The sequence below is a fragment of the Nasonia vitripennis genome, chromosome 5, assembly GCF_009193385.2.
Source record: "Nasonia vitripennis strain AsymCx chromosome 5, Nvit_psr_1.1, whole genome shotgun sequence".
Lineage (NCBI taxonomy): Eukaryota > Metazoa > Arthropoda > Insecta > Hymenoptera > Pteromalidae > Nasonia > Nasonia vitripennis.
In genome coordinates, this window is record NC_045761.1 from 8,358,014 (window position 1) to 8,374,444 (window position 16,431).

Genomic DNA, 16,431 nt, shown 5'->3' on the forward strand with positions numbered 1-16,431 from the left:
CTCGGCTCGTTGTCTGTACTCGCTCTCGCACTCTCTATTTTACGCCCTGGCGTTGTCGCCGCGTCGCGCGCCCGGCTGTTCCGGTTTAAATGCGGCGGGTCAACGGTAAGGAGGCTCTTCTTGGGGTGTCGTCGTAGTCGTCGTCGCTCGTTGTTTGAAGAACGCCGCGATGAATGGGGGATATTTTTACTCGGCCGTTTTACGAGAGAGAGAGAGAGACCCGTTCCCGCAGCGGTAATTAGTTATTTACTTAGCTCTCGTGTTATACGCGAGGATGTGTCGCGCCTTCACGATACTTACTCACTTACTACTCCCCTATGCTTCCGAGCTATGCGTCTCTTTGTGTAATCTACACGCTCTCTGTATGCATGTGCGTCGAGTGTTTTACATCGGGGCGAGGGAATAATTTTCCGGTCGATCGGAGCCATAAACCGAGCTTATATTCACGAATTAGGAATCGTTCGATAAATAAGCCATCCTTGTGTTTTCATATTGTTACGTAACTCGCACACGGAGCTGTATATGAGATACCAGCAGAGAGGCTCGATCTTCACGCAACGATGCGATTAGATAAATCCCCGAATAGATGGACCAAAACAGAAAAATTTCCCCAAACGCGCACACGCAGACACAACGATAGAGCCGAGTAATTTATGTAAACAGGACGCGCACGGTGGCGGCGGGTCGCTCTCTCGTCGTTCGAGCGCGCTGTAACGAAAGCTATTACATTATAATGCCTTATACACATTATGCACTTAAAGAGCGTGTCGCATTCAGTGAACAGAGCGAGAAATTGATTTTAAAAGCTTGAAATATCCTCCGGAAAACGCCCTATTTTTAACGCTCAAATGTGACTCTTATCCGGCTCGTTGGGTTTGCCTCAATTTAGAGATCTAAAATAGAGAGCGTATGACGCGCGCGAGAGAGAGAGAGAGCAATAGCGATGCTGCAAGACTCGAGAATGCCGGAAAATTGAGAGAATTTTATTTCGCGATTCCGAACGTTTTACGCGCGACGAGTCGAGCTTCCTCCGATATTATGTATGGGGCGCGAGATCTCGTTTGCCGCCTCTCTGTATGCGTCCAGTGTGACTTTTATATACTCTGTATGTATAGCGAACGATTCGCGGAATTCGTTTGATATTTTTTACCTCGATATTATATATATATATATACACACACACTCGCATCGGTTAATTGTTGCTAAACGATGATCGCATGGCTGGGATTTATTTTGTCAAAGGGAATGACTTATTATTATGCGGAGGTTTGTACTCTTTTGCGATGCGCGATTTTATCATCCGAATCTGGGCAGCTTTTACATTGTTCGATATAAAGATGAAAGGGATGACGGTCAAGTGTATTTCGAATTCATTGGCTATTGTTTAAATAGCTATAATCGAAAGAGAAACATTATATGCAGCTGTATTGGAAATTCCGGGCTTTTTTGAAATTTTACCGCGTAATATGATTGACCACTCGGGTATCTCGGTTGTCGTTTTGCACAAAGAGTCAAAATCTCAACAATAAACGCTATTTCAAATTTCCTTAAAAATCCGCACACGCTGACGGATGATTGAAATATATGTGAGCAGTGCAGCGTAGTATAGGCCGAGAGAGCAAGATCGAATGCGCTCTCTGTTATTTACGGCAATATGCCGCACACACACACACACACACACAGAGCCTGTGCTGTATACCTATATAGGAGCGAATCTCGCAGAACGGATGCATATAAATCTCCGGGTCTCAATTTTTCAACGTCCTAATATCAATTTATCAAGACTTGCCTTAATCGATGCGTATCAATTAAATCAAAGCGAAATTCGATGCTTTATTAAAGCAAAATATGCCAAGACGGTACGACGACGGATACACCTCGATAAACCTGTTCTTCATTCCCATAAGGAGCAGTTAAAATTAACAAACTGCCCTCGCTCGATATATATATATACTCAGGCGCATGCCATATTCGTTACCTACTTATTACGAGTTATTTCTCATATATCGAGCAAAAATTAAAAGTGCCTTCGTCCACCGCGTTCGAGTGTGTCTCGTGTGTTTTTCATCGTTTTCGCTGCGGGTTCGATCGATTAATATACTTTATGCGATGCACTTAAAAAGAAAATTATAGCGATGTGAACTTTAAGGAAAAACGAACAACTGCACCGCGTGGAAAAAAAGATGCCGTAAGATCGACGGGTTTTTCAGATGTTTGAAGGATCGATCAAGATATATTCCAAACCGAGGAAATAATATTTCATTTTTGAATTATACCATATTCGTTATATGGAAATCATAAATTGACGCAGACAAGTTGAACAGCAATAAATTATATGGCGTATGTATAAACGCAAATATGCTAAGAAAATTTATAAATATCATAAATATCTTATAATGAAATTAACAACATAAATGATTCCGTATATGCATTGCAGTTCGTAATAATGCTTTGACCACTTCTTGATGGAATAGCGCGGTCAACTGCAGTGATCCGACATTATTAAACATCCTGTTACGATCGATATTGAATTAATAATTGTTTTTTTGATTTTCGTGTTCTCTCCTCTATACTTGTGCACAGCGCATAAAGTTATTACAAGCTCTCATCGGTAATTTATGCGATGCACACAGAATTCAACAAATACGTTAAAAGCACGACGAATGTTCGCATTTCGTATGAAATAATAATAATTAACTTAATCATTTAAAATTGCAACTTTTCGCTGAATATCAAACAATCATCAATTATGCATTACAGCAAAATATATAACATAACATAATTTAAAGAAATTAGACGCACACTCTGCACCAACATATAGCTCGAGTCTTCTTGAAAACTCTGACCGCTCGCATCTCCGAAACCATATATATACACCTATAACACTACACCTCTTCCTTCCACATTTCCACCCTCCGCTCATGCCGCACACACTGGTGATTCTCTCTCTCTCTCTCTCTCTCTCTCTCTCTCTCTCCCCCCCTCCCGGCAAGCTGCGCCACGAGAGTTCTCGAGTTTGTTGTCCCGGCTTTGTGTCCCCGCTCGAATATATATGCAGCGGCTCTCTCCCTCCTCTTCGCTCGCAGTGCACAACCATCAGGAATCTCCGTGCGTAGATGTGCAGTGGAAGACCCTTGAACTGCACGCGAGCTGCTGCCGCTGCTGCAGGAATATAGGGGAGTCGGGACCACTTTTTAAAAGTAGTCATTGGAGAGTTCGATATTTTTTGTATGAGACTACTTTGGCGCAAGAGAGAGAGAGAGAGAGACCGGGAGTGAACGAGTGAAGAGCTGAATTGTGCGTGCTTGAGAAATACGCGCGCAAGTACTTCAATGTTCTTTGACCCTTTGACGAATTTCATTTGCTGCACTGCGCGATGCTTGCATTATTTGTTTTATTTTCATATTTGCGAGATTGCAGAGCGAGTTCGAAAATTTATGACTTTTAAAAATTCAATTACTCCTTGTTTACATATCAATAACGGGTTTTGTATATATAATACGATTTTCAAAGGGAGAAATCGCGCGTACATGAAGTTCATTATAAAATCGTGTGGATTTTTTGAAGCGAATATTATTTTCATTGTATATTAAAAGCTAACTCTGATGCATTTCTCTGAACACGTTGAATAATATAAGCGCAACGTTTTGAAATGCAGCAATCGCGTGAGAGGTATTTCTCGATGAGGTTCGTTCTTCTCTGTTTTTAACATCATTACCAGGAAGAAACGAGTGTTTTTCGGGCTTCTTTGAAAAGTAAATAACGAAAAGAACAAAAAATGAAGCTGGAATAAATTATCATATTGAGGAGATCTTTAAGCAGGCGCCGAATTTATGTCTCTCCGATGCTGCATAATTACGCGAGGGTAAAATATTTTTAATGCGCGGCTATTGAATATTTGCATGAAATTAAGTATTTTTAAGCCCGATTACCGAAAGCAAGCTTTTAAAATATTGACGTTGAAATGCTTCTTTTGCCGCTATATACTGCGATAGTGTCAATTTTACGATTGTTCCGAAGACGTATTTCGCGCGACAATGAATTCGTTTTATCTCGCCGTTAATCAAAATTTTTCGGATGTAACTATAGCTCATAAAATTTAAACAATATTCTATGTAATGAAGAATTAATTGCACTGTTGATAATTAAATTAATTTTCCAATATGTCGCAGTCTATAATGCAATAATTCAAGAAATCAACAAACAAGAACTCATATAGTATTAAAAATATGATTTGTAATGACTAAATAAATTGAATATATTTTTACCGGATGATTAATAAGATTGTCACGTTCATAGATGAGTGAGCAACAAAAGTGCACCTTTGATGCACCAATCAACATTTCAAACACGTATACATTATTACCGAACGTGTCGAGTTTTCAAATGTTAAATGAAAGGCCGACTATATTGTTTGTTGCAGAATTTCCTGATTAATTTTATGCCTATAATAAAGAAAATTAAAATTCTGGAATATAAATTTCCTCTTTTAATATAGTTGTGATGAAGTAAAAATGTCTTATTGTACATATTGAGGGAATTTAGTCCATGCGTGCGCATCAGATATTGTTATTACTTACTTTGTGTTTATTTTCCAAGGATTTTTTAATTTTTTTAACAAAAATGTAAAGCACTTAAAAGTTAAATAAAACGTATTTAAAAATACGAAATTTTGGAAAGCAACCAGTTGCCATATAATTCTAATAGTTATTCAATATTAAACAATGTAAAGCAACCGATTTTACAAATCGGCAGTTTTTCACCAAAATGCAGAGAATGTAAAAAAAGTTTGAACGCTTTTTCTGCTCTTAAGGCTAGCACCGGAAGTGCGGCGGAATTCCGTATAAAATGTTCGACGAGCAAGTTTTATTGTGGCCATTTCAAGTGAAAAGAAAAAAACCATAATAAAGCAAAATACACAAGCAACGAGGTGAGAAGCGAAGAAGCAAAAAACGTCGTCTCGTTCATTTCCTTAGGGAACGAGAAAACGAAAATAGCAAAGGGAAATCGCAACGAACGGGGAACGTGCCATGCATGTTCGATTCTCCTCAGTCGATAATTCTTTCACTCGAATAATTTTTTTTCTTCTCCTCTTTATTTCAAGGATAGTTTATATAAAATAATCGTCATTACATTCGAATAACCGCTAATTTCTTCTCTCGTTCCTTCTGATCCGACTCAACCGATGTTTCTTGCCACGAAGAGTTTTAAACGAGCGTGTAGTTTTTGTGTTTCTTTCTCTCAAACAATTTTTCTTATACGACTTTTATATTATCGCATTTATCAATACTTTTCAGGTACGCACAGTTACTACTACGCTCTTCCTTTTCTTTTTATGCCTGCGCACTGTGAGCGCGAGAAGAAAAGGACGAGAAAATCCGCGACTTGCATATTAAGTATGGCAAATATAAGAAAGACAAGTTAACGAAGAAACTCCTCTCAGACTTAATTGAAGAAACTCTTTTTAAGTTATTTTCCGTTTTACTTTTTTTGACGAATCTAGCATAGTTTGTTACAATTTATACTTTGTAAATATTATGTTATTTACACATTTACCTAAGCATCAAATATATTGTAACATTATTCATCTCGATGAAGGAGATTGGGGCTTGCATTTAAGAGTTTTCAAAACTTTTTTAGCTATTTTTTCTTCTTTACTTTTAAAGTAATAATATAACAAACGTCGTGGGTTACTAATATAGAGCGTTTCGATACTTTGAAGTATGTATATGACAATCGATCGATGTAAATATAACATATATTGTAATCGATGGTGGTTTTGGACTTAAAGTGTATTTTTTCATGTGTATCACTTTTATTCTTGTAACTGTCGTTTACCTCGATTCTTATCTCTCACTGGGTAGTGTATTTTCTTTGTCTTTCTTGGAGATCCAGAGCTCGTATCGTTGACTGAAAACGCTTTGACAGAGGATTGGTCTATCGGCAACGCGAACTCCTTTTTTTTTTTGTTTACTATGACAGAGAAAAAGATACATCGCAAAGCTACTCGCAACACGACTCGGCTATCGTGAAAAATAAAAGTGTTTTTGTCGACCTCTAGTTTTTAAATTACAAAAGTGGGCAAGAGCCGAAGGTTAAACACCTATGTCTACGCGAATCTCTTCCTTTCCTTCTTACTCTTTACCCTCTTATCCCCTTTATCTCGATCGTTCTCTTTTTGTTTGCTATCCATCTCTGCGCACATGCGCGAGCGCAGAATGTGCCGTATAAAAATTATAAAACAAAGGTTTTAAAAATTTATCGCCTAGAGGAAAAAGTATTTTACCGCACACGGCGTCGGTCATGCTAATAAATCGTCAATGCAGTGTCGTTTATTGGCCTCCTCTAGTATAGGCCGTCCATCGATATGAATCGCGTTTGACAAGAAAAAAAAAATTAAAATTAAGAGGGCGACACGGTATCTCTTGAGCTGCTTTAAATTTATTAACCGTTAAACGTTAATTATTACAGACAAACTTTTCTTTGTTCAAAAAATCTAAAGCAGCCAAGAGACTCATTATTTTCGATTTTCTCTCCCTATTCTTAACTGAATACGTACGTAACTTTCTTTGCGAGTGTTTGTATTGTTCTGCATGTATGTGTTATTCGGTTTTTAGGTATGTATGTATATGTGTTATGAATCTTGGTGTCTCTTGTTACTGTATTAATGTCTTAACAACAATCATGTTATGAAGACGAAACCGCTGATAGTAGCAGCAACGGGAGTAGCGATAGCAGCAACTGTAGCAATGTTAATGATAATCGAAGAACTGGAGTGTCGATCGTGGTTGAAACGGTGTTTTTAATCTTTTTTCATAATTCAATTGGATAGCGGTGGTATATGTTTGGGCTGTTAAATCACTGGGATCTTAACCCAGCGCGGGGAAGTCGTGCTCATCATCGACCTTGGGAGCGTTCTGACGCTCGCGTGGCGACCTTTGCTCAGCTGGAGCCTGCAAAAACACGATTCATTACTTTTAGTGAATCCACGTGGGAGCAAGTAAATTATCAAGTCAAACAAAAGAAAATACTTACAGCACGAACTTCGCCAGTAGCGTCGGGTGCACCGCGATCGCCACGGGGTGGTCCACGGTTGCCGAAACCACGACCCATGGAACGGTCACCACGTCCACCGCGACCTCCTCTACCGCGTCCACCGCCGGTACTGCGTCTGTAGTCGCTGAATTGGATCTCAATGTCGAGGACATGCTTCTGGCGTCCGACGCGCTGCGGATACTCAGCCGCGTCGTACTCTTCCTCATCCTCTTCTTCTTCCTCAGCGCCTTCCTTTTTACGCTCGAGAGCGTACATTTTCTTCCAGCGTGAGAGATCTTCGCCCTCGCCAGCCTTACGCAGATTGTACTGAGGCTTAGCGCGATTCTGGCGAAGAGCCTTCCACTCATCAAGAGTAAGCTCGCGAGCCTCCTCCTCGGCTGGCTTCTCCTCAGTTGGGCCACCTTCGGTGCCATCGCCGGCGTTGCCACCGCTGCCTACGCTTTCCTTGCTCTCGTTAGCGCTAGGGCTAGATTCGACATCAATTTTCTCGGTAACCCATGCATCATCGGCCGCTTGGTTCAAGCTTTCTCTGCAAACAGACACAGACGAGTTCATTAATATTTGGGATTTTTATTTTAAGCTATATACTATCACTTGTACTCGGACTGATAAATTTAATGAGCAATTTACAAAGGGAATTTTGTTATGACGTAATAAATTATACTTCTCTTCAAGAAATGCAAATTTTCGATTATTTATAAAGTAGAAAATTTATCAGCTAAAAATAAAGCAGAAAACGCTTCGAGTAGTTACGAAATTAAACGAATTTCTCTACTTGAATAGAATAATAGTGCAATAAAGATGAATGATTTATTACCAACTGAGTAACATACAAAGCATAGATCAACAGATACGATACTATAATTAACAAATTCAAAATATAACATCCGTTGATCTTCATACAATATAAAGCATATACAAAGCGTGAAAAATGTTATCTTAATAATACAAAGAAATTAAATAAAATATAACTTTGTTAACATTGATGAAACTATAAAGCGTCTACTTCTACTCAGTGGATAAAAAATGTATGAAAGTAATAACGAGAGCAAATATAGTTTTCTATTTGAACTTTTAGGTACGATTGGAAACAAGTTTGATCTCCAATTCATAAACTTGTTCATAAACTTTATCATTAGTTAATTTAAAAAATTGAAAAAAAAAAACATAAAACAACAATTTCTTACTCAATTTCATCATTGTGAGTGCCCCAGTTATGGCTGCCAGCGCCATCCTTCTTGTCAATTGATTTTATTCCGCTGTAACCATACCTGCTTACATTATTAACTGTCGTGTACGAAACTGGCTATTACAATTTCATACATTTAGAGAGACAGGACAAAAAGATCATTGTGCTTCTACCTTTATGAGAGGCATTGAATAACAAAAATAAAAAGTGGAGGTGCAAAAGATGATTAACAACATTGTGATAGAAAATAAAGAAAAAAATAAAAAATAAAAAGTACGTGTGATACTACAAAACATGCACAATGCAGCTTTAGATATGAGCAAACTTCTTACCTTGGTTGCCTTATTTCGCAAGCAAGAATAGAAAATACAATAGAGAATCAGTTTCATGTTTATTAATAAATCAAAATATACGACAGCTATAGCAATTTCAAAGAAAAAGTCAAGCAGATTTGTGACATTCCAGTGTTAGCATTGTTGTTTAATCTAGTATAAATGTATTAAATTACAAAAAACGAAACTACGACTGGACATCAGCAATCAAGCGACTCTAATGAAAGTTAGAAACCCAGAAATCCAGAGCAAGCTTTCAGATGGTTAAGCAAAGTTTATATACGTACGTCTTGTCGGATCCAGATTGACGGTCAAACTCGCGCTTGCCGCGGTTGTCAAAGCCTCCACGACCTACACGGTCTCCACCACGGTAGCTGCCTCCTCGGCCTCGGCCCATACCTCGGCCGCCACCGCGTCCGCGCCTCTCACCATAGTCAGGACGGTCGCCAGAGTTGCGGAACTCACGAGGCTCGCGAGGCTCTCTTGGCTCACGAGGTTCACGAGGTTCGCGCTGCTCTCGGCCCTCTCTGAAATAAACAAATTTTTCATTGTTCCATTGTACACTTTTTTTGTCTTTGATTACAAAGCTTATTTCTGGAGTTGCAATAATTTTTGCAATGTAGCAAGAGTTTTTTATTCCATTCTTGCATAATGGAGGAGGTTTGTAATCATCTCGGTTGTAATTTTGTTATATAATGGAGAACATCTTTGAGAAATAGTGATCTCTAATGCTAATTATATGAAAGGTATTCAGTGCATCTTAATATGCTAATGGAGTACTTATGCAATGCTACTGTTTGGATGAAAAACTTAAGTTTTTTCAATAATCTTTACTTGTTTATCTTAATGGGTGACAAGTTGATAATACAAAGGTACTTGCTGCAAGAATACATGGTTGATAAGAAAAAGTTCCATTCCACAGCGTTAGTCATTTGGAGCATGACTCCTCACTATGATAATGTGACTTCTTCCTCAGCCTCTATGCCTTCTTGTGCAACAGAAATCAGAAGATTTGGAATAGCAAGTGCCAGTTACACATGCAAGCCAAATCTGGCACGGTCTATCACATTTGGAGTTGGAGCAGAGAAACCGGTATAGTGACAAACTGCCACTGAAGAAGGCGCAAGCCTGTCAGAGACATGTTGTAATCATAGGCACAAGTGCCACAAGAACTCACCCAGGTGGACCACGTCTGAAGTCATTCTGGATACGAGGTGGTCTGTCCCCCTCCTCGCGGTTGCGCCTGTTGTTATGCTCCTCTCTGGACTCGGTGTTGAACTTCACATTGCGCTCACCGCCAAATTTCTGCTGAGTAGGCTTCTTGTCCCCTAGAAGGAAGGAAAACAATTCACATAAGCATTCTCCCTAAGATTCATGGAGAAGATCATGCACAAGGGGAGTACAGATGAGCGAACATCTTAGGGTCTAAAAGTAGATACTAATTCCAAAAGGGAAGAGGTGCCAGAGAGCGGAGCAGCTCCAAAAGTAGCATCATCATAGAGAGCAAGAGTGGGTATTAGGCAGCAACAGCAGCAGCAGATCTCCAAAAGTATCGCTCCAGTATCACAGAGGAACTTGGGAGATTTGTCCCCATCTATTTTTTCCCAGCCCGTTATAACGCTCGCGCTCCCGTATATTTTTATCCAGCCGCGCGGCGCGCGGCGCGGCACACCGCGCGGAATAGCGCGGACATGTTGTCGAGCGCGTGTGCGCTCGTTCACGGCGGCCTATAGCTCCGTCTTTGTCGCTCTCGTTCGGGAGAACGGCCGAGCACATGGGCGCGCATTTCCGCGACTCTTTCTCGCTGCTCTCCCGCTGTTCCGGCGAGCTCTATGCCGGCGGCCTGCCGACGAAGACGACACTTTTTTTTCCCCCGTCGTCGTCTCGGTCGCGACGGGAGTCGAGGAGGGTGCGAAAAACGAGGAACCGGCTTTTTAAAGGCCTCGTGGGCGAGCGAGCGCGCGCGCGCGCGCGCGCACGGAGACAAGAAGAGGCTAGGAGAGCGCGCGCACGTTTTCGTGAAAAGGAAAAATGTCGCCCGTCCATGATGCGAAAAAGCTAGCGCACGGAGTCCGCGGGCGCCATGAGGGCGACCGAGCGAAAATATAAGGGAACGCTCGTAGATGCGTGGGCAGAGGAGAGAGCCGAGTGGAGGAGGCGAAGAGTACATATAGAGTATAGATAGAGGGGGAGACTAACCTTGATCCTTCTTGGCGTCGAGATTCCTGGGCTGCTGCTGGTTCTCCTTGTTGGGCCTTGGCTTCTGGACCTTGGTTGCCTGCTGCTGCTGCTGGGTCTTTTGCTGGGTCTGGCCGGCTTCTTGCTGGTGCTTGCTCTTGTTCTCCTTCTCGTTGAGCTTCTCCTTCTTTTTAGCCTCCTTCTCCTGCTCGCGCAGCTTAAGAATCTCTAGGGGATCCTCGTCCTCGTCGAGGGCCAGAGAGAACTTGTTGGTCACGGTTATGCTGTAAGTGTTCTCCATGATGCGGTTGCGCGGGGCGGCTCGTTGTCCTTCCTTAATCGAGGATCGGACGTTATTTTCCTGGCTACTCTTGAGCCCTTGTGTAACAGAGACATCCAATTGATTCCAATATGGCCGAGTCGGATCCCCAGTGTCTGAGGAAAGGAGGCTCGAGCTTCACCACGAGGTCCGCGAGGCCGCACTCGCGCGATTTTCGGCCGGACGTGGTGGGGATACCCGGCAGCGGGTTCGTCGAGCGCGACTCGAGCCGCCCATCCGCCGCTGCGACGTTGCCATCGAGCTCGATCTAGCCGAGAGCGACTTTCGCGCCCTCGCGCTGCTCGCTTTGTAAGCCGCCTCCACACTTGTTGCAGCGTCTTCTCCGCGAGCCTGCCAGTGCCGCCAGTTTGTGACTCTTGTCACGTAGATCGATTTTAACGTCGGCGTGTGGCGACAACTACTTACTTATTATTGGTAAACATAGCGTGCGAAATTTTCTTTTCGATCGATCGACTGCTGACAAATGCACGTAAATATCGAAATATATATGGTGTTGCATCTGTTGTCTACTATTATTGCACTGTGATTGTCAAACATTTTTAGGTGACGTTCGCTGATTATAATGTCAATTCAATGTTTTCGTTCGTCACAAAATTTAAATTTGAGGCAGTTGGTGAAGCTACGCTGTTTTCGCTGTTTTTAAAATAGCTTGGTCGATTTGAAATCTAAACGTCTATAACCGCAACGGAAGTATATATTGTGGACTTTTGAATTTTATTATTGCGTTGTGGAGTCAGCTTAAACTTCTGGACAAGTGTGCAATTTAAAACGTGGATATTGCGGTTTCCTTGTCAGCAAAAGCGTTTCGTATTTCGTTCACAGTCACACGAAAGATCTAAAATATTATCACGCAACAATTTTTAACCGCAATTTAAACGAACAACTTATAAATTATGTGAAGAAGACGTTTAATAGTAATTAATACTGGATCGAATACCCATAATATAGAAATGTCAACATCCATGGGATAAATCAATATTCATTGCGATTATCACAACACATTGTTAGCGCGAGGTTTGATCGCCATTAAAAGTTCGAAAACAGCGCCTTCTACATGAAAACTGCGCAGAGAAGTCTGGCAACACTGGAAGCGCAAAACTTGCTCTATTGTTACCGCCATTTACGCAGTATTTTATTTGATATCAATATTGGGTAAATCAATAATTTAGTAAAAAATTTTACGGTTTACTCGATACTTTACTGACTAAACAATGTTGATCGCAATTTAAGCTGCAAAAATGAACAGTTTTACATCTTCGATTTTGCACGTTTACGAAAACGGAACATGATAACAATAAGCCATTTTATATTCGAAAAGCAAAGTAATAAAATAACGCAAGGATAACGTCATAGGTTCAAAGTTTGTGACATCGTCGATTCGGAAAAAAATATAGATTATTCGCGGTTTTCCGCATATATAGCCGCCGAGGATAGTATGAGCCGAATTTGTGATGTACATTGACAGTAATTTCCGCCACGTATACCGCAGCTATAGTGAGCAGAAAGAAAACGCGCGAATTTTGATTTTGGCATTTTAAAATCTCCCTTCCTCGCGAGAGTAAAACTATAAAATTCGATTATCTCCAATAGAACTTTAGTAAGACATTCAACGTTATGGTACTTACACTTTAAATATTTTTTGCAGCTACACGAACACATGGCTCCTCATCACGGTGCCGTCATCCACGTTCCAAACGTTGTTTAATAAACAAGGGTTCTTGGCTCTCTCGAGGAGGAAGCCTGGCACCGATGCATATCGATACCGCCAGGCTGCGATTCTACATCGGACTCGTCAGTTCCATCCGAGCCTGTCGAGAGGAGACTCTGAATTAATTGCATTAATTTTCAAACAACTATGCATACCGTTTTGTACTCGATGGAACGCTAGACATCGTACAAGCCGTGCTTAGGACTATACGCTTACGCTGATTTTCCTTTGCAGACGCCGTGACAGCTTAATATACTTATACCTTCACCGTATGCAGCGAACATAAGCCACGCCCCGGCGGACTACCCCTAAAGATCGGCATAGCATCGGGCAGTTCGCTTTTCCTCTTCAGTTTCGCTTCGGGTATACGCTTGACGCTGCTCCAGTCCGCACGGCACGAGCTCCTCATCTTCGTCAAAAATCGCCATGGACGCATACAGCGAACTATTCTATCGGCTGCGAGAGGCGGTGAAAAGCAGCTCGCATTCCATAATCGAGCAGATACTCGGCGAGGAAATATTCCGAAGCACCCTCAAGTCGAAGGACTCGCACTCGGGAGAGAATCGAGCGACGCTTGTCAACATCGCGGTGTCAAGGAACGACGAGGAGACGGTCAATCGGCTTCTGGATTACGGAGTGACCATCAACATCGACGAAAACAGATGCCAAGTCATACCGCCACTCGTGTACGCTGTGGTACTTGGACACGAGCGGATAGCCGAGATTCTTGCGACTCGTGTGAAGGAGCATGTGGATCAGCGCACTTCTGGCGAGGGTTATTATAAACTCGAAAATGGAGGTATGAGCAATTTACTTAATGTATAGAAGTGCGAGATTCATTTCTTGATTTTAAAAGTTCCTGCACTCCTTTCAGACACAGCTCTGCACGCCGCCTCGAGATGCGGCTTAGATCGCCTCGCAGCGATCCTCCTGAAAAACGGCGCGACAATCGACGCTCCGAACAGCAAAAGCGAAACAGCTTTGCACTTGGCGATTGGAGCAATGATCAAGGCCGAAGCTCGACTAGCGATGGTTCGCTGCCTGCTGGATCACGCTGCTCGAATCGACATCGGTCATAAACCGGCGCTGCTGTTGGCCATCGCACAAAATCAACTGGACGTAGCCCATCTGATCATCGATCAGCGAGAGGATGCTCTCGAAAAGAAAGACTCCCTGGGGAGTGGAGCCATGCATTACGCGTTGAAGGGATGCCCTGCGAATATCGAGTTTATGACGATGCTGGTCAACAAGGGCATCCAGGTGGATGAGCCGAATTTGGCTGGCAAAAGGCCGCTACACGTTGCTGTCCGCTATCGCAATGCTGTAATGGTGGGGCCTTTTTTTCTTACTCGTTAAGCCGTTCAGCTGTACAGCCTGATGCGTTTTGTTCATTTTTTAATTACCAAATTGTTGCTATTCGTGTACTGATGCATCCAAATTCTATTTTTCCAGACGAAATTCCTGCTCGACCACGGCGCAGACATTGATGCAACAACGGAATCCAAAGAAACTCCACTTTACTTCGCAGCGTTGAACGGAGATATGTCAATGGTGAAACAACTTCTCGACGCAGGTGCGAACATCCACGTAACAACAAATCGCGAACAAACAGCGTTTCACGCCGCCTGCCAGTTTGGCAGCGTGGAGATGGTTTGCGAGATGCTCAAATTTGGCGCTAAAATCAACGGGGTATCGACGTACACACAAACGCCGCTGTATTTCGCCTGCAGCAAACAGTCCAACGATATCGTCAAGACTCTTCTCGAATCGGGCGCAAATCCCAATGCAATGACAGACATTCCTTACGACTCGCCGCTTGATTTCGCCTGTCGCAGAGGCTTCGAGGATACGGTCTGGCTACTTCTCAAATTTGGCGTTCAAATGAAAAGACCTGTATATGCATACGGAATCGGCATTCCCTTCGATAAGAATATAACAATTATGCTGATAAAGCACGCTCTTTTGGCCAAGCATCAGGTTATGTGCGAACAATTTTTTACGGTGTACAGAAACGACCCACACTTCGCAAAGTGCCAGAAGGAGCTCGAGATGATGAAGGCGACCGAGTTTTATCCCAATTTGACGTTTTTTAAAATGCTAGTGATGCAGCAGGAAGAGTTGATGTGGATGATGAGAAACGTTAAGGTTCGCGAAGCTTTCGAGGCTAATTTTAAGGAGGAACAGTTTCCTATGTACGCGCTATATTTCACGGACAGGTTTGCGGATGTAAAGCAGATGTTGAAGGAGCGGGATTTGGCAGAGGAAATTTTATCCTCGGTATTTTCAACGATACTGCCGGTTGAAACTATTAATAAAGTTCTTGATTACGTCAGTTACAAAGACATAAGGTTTTTGGCAAAATTTGCATGAGAAATCTGTTGTCGCTAGTTGAAGAAAATTTCTTAGACTGATTCATGTATGAAGAGGGTTTTACATTCGTTGTAGTTTAACGTTTCAACATGTATAAATTGCGCACTGGTATGAAAAACAATTTTTAGAGCCTAGGATAATTGGCAATTCAACGTTACCGCAGCGCCAAAAAGCCCATGCTAATTTCCATAAAGTGGCGAGTTTTCGAAGCTGAGCAACACCCGATTTTAATATAATATACAGTTATAATGCACGGTAAAATCGGGTTGGTCTCAGCTTTGAAAACTCACCACCTTATGGAAATTAACATTGGCTTTTTGGCGCTGCGGTATATTTGAATTGCCAATATGAGCGCGAGTAAAAAACAAGTGCCTCAAACGTAAAAATTAAATTTAGATCTTTTAGAATAAAAAGACTTAGCGTTCATTTGAATGTATGTGATGGTTATTAACAATAATAAATTTTATGACAATTCCAGATTTTCCGTTATCATCTCTAAGTAAGCAGTGAATTGCTTTAAGAACGATATCTGGCGAACCTTTATGGTTTATGACAGGGGCTTAGCTCTTTTTTTGTTGTCTTTGCGTTCCGCGTTGTATAGAACCGAGAAATGGCCAGACCAACAGCACATGGTACAAACATGTACGTAGTTCTGCTGCGGATTTGTATTTTTCTTGCTGTTGTCTTCGAACATCTGCTGCTTCGAATATGCCAGAGTCTTAGCGGTATTAAGATCCTTTCCCAAACCCTCGGGGATGTTTATTGCACTACCTGCGGACAGACGAGTCTACATTGAAAATGCTAAACCGTGTATACATACTGTACTTAGAGTTTCAATTTTCGTCTTGTTTGAAGAGTTCAATAAATAAACAAAAATTACGTTGCCGCTCGTAATTAGATTCAAAATGTTTAACCCGGATCGAAATGATTTCTGCTTTACCGACGATGTGTAAATGAAAGTTGAAGGTACGAGTGCAAGAAAGATGTATGAATAATAATAATAATTAGCAGTACAAAATATAACTATTATTGTTACAACTGTACACTTGTCGATAATTGAAAGTATCACGTGAACTCGAAATTCTTCAAAAATCGTTACGATTAGAAAGTAAACCATTTAAAAATAGTTATAAAAAGTTATCCGTTTTTGTGCACATCGACCCATGTAAATTCAGCTCCGATAATTCAATGGATCACCGACGTTTTCTTATGAATATCTCAATCTTTAATCAGAAGCATAATCATTTTTTTCTTCACA

At 41.6% G+C, this 16,431-nt stretch overlaps 2 protein-coding genes across 8 annotated transcripts; one reads left to right on the forward strand and one right to left on the reverse strand.

Moving 5' to 3' along the window:
* Window positions 1-5,073: 5,073 nt before the first annotated feature.
* LOC100118929 (plasminogen activator inhibitor 1 RNA-binding protein) lies at window positions 5,074-11,349 on the reverse strand. Of its 6 annotated transcripts, none has more exons than XM_031932364.2 (7): window positions 10,777-11,256; window positions 9,755-9,905; window positions 8,865-9,104; window positions 8,578-8,586; window positions 8,244-8,315; window positions 7,036-7,585; window positions 5,074-6,953 (listed from the first exon to the last, which is right to left on the reverse strand). In XM_031932364.2, the coding sequence occupies exons 1-7, from the start codon at window positions 11,054-11,056 to the stop codon at window positions 6,870-6,872; spliced, it is 1,386 nt and encodes a 461-aa protein (XP_031788224.1). In that variant the 5' UTR covers window positions 11,057-11,256; the 3' UTR covers window positions 5,074-6,869. The 6 variants fall into 6 exon arrangements, with proteins under 6 accessions (XP_031788224.1, XP_031788222.1, XP_008216887.1 ...); XM_031932362.2 differs by having other exon boundaries at window positions 8,244-8,327; XM_008218665.4 differs by lacking the exon at window positions 8,578-8,586 and having other exon boundaries at window positions 10,777-11,349.
* A 97-nt stretch (window positions 11,350-11,446) lies between these two features.
* On the forward strand, window positions 11,447-16,414 carry LOC100680440 (putative ankyrin repeat protein RF_0381). 2 transcript variants are annotated; one of them, XM_031932361.2, is made up of 4 exons: window positions 11,447-11,564; window positions 12,741-13,602; window positions 13,678-14,132; window positions 14,256-16,414. In XM_031932361.2, the coding sequence occupies exons 2-4, from the start codon at window positions 13,230-13,232 to the stop codon at window positions 15,171-15,173; spliced, it is 1,746 nt and encodes a 581-aa protein (XP_031788221.1). In that variant the 5' UTR covers window positions 11,447-11,564; window positions 12,741-13,229; the 3' UTR covers window positions 15,174-16,414. The 2 variants fall into 2 exon arrangements, with proteins under 2 accessions (XP_031788221.1, XP_016844772.1); XM_016989283.2 differs by lacking the exon at window positions 11,447-11,564 and adding an exon at window positions 12,042-12,247.
* Window positions 16,415-16,431: the final 17 nt, after the last annotated feature.

Excerpts from the sequence above, each read along its gene's own strand:
- LOC100118929 (XM_031932362.2), bottom strand. The coding sequence starts at position 11,056 with ATGGAGAACACTTACAGCATAACCGTGACCAACAAGTTCTCTCTGGCC. Across the intron at positions 7,586-8,243 it reads ACTCACAATGATGAAATTGA|AGAAAGCTTGAACCAAGCGG; the intron begins GTAAGAAATTGT and ends GTCTGTTTGCAG. Across the intron at positions 6,954-7,035 it reads CTACTGGCGAAGTTCGTGCT|GCTCCAGCTGAGCAAAGGTC; the intron begins GTAAGTATTTTC and ends GTGTTTTTGCAG.
- LOC100680440 (XM_031932361.2), top strand. The coding sequence starts at position 13,230 with ATGGACGCATACAGCGAACTATTCTATCGGCTGCGAGAGGCGGTGAAA. Across the intron at positions 13,603-13,677 it reads TTATAAACTCGAAAATGGAG|ACACAGCTCTGCACGCCGCC; the intron begins GTATGAGCAATT and ends CACTCCTTTCAG. Across the intron at positions 14,133-14,255 it reads GCTATCGCAATGCTGTAATG|ACGAAATTCCTGCTCGACCA; the intron begins GTGGGGCCTTTT and ends CTATTTTTCCAG.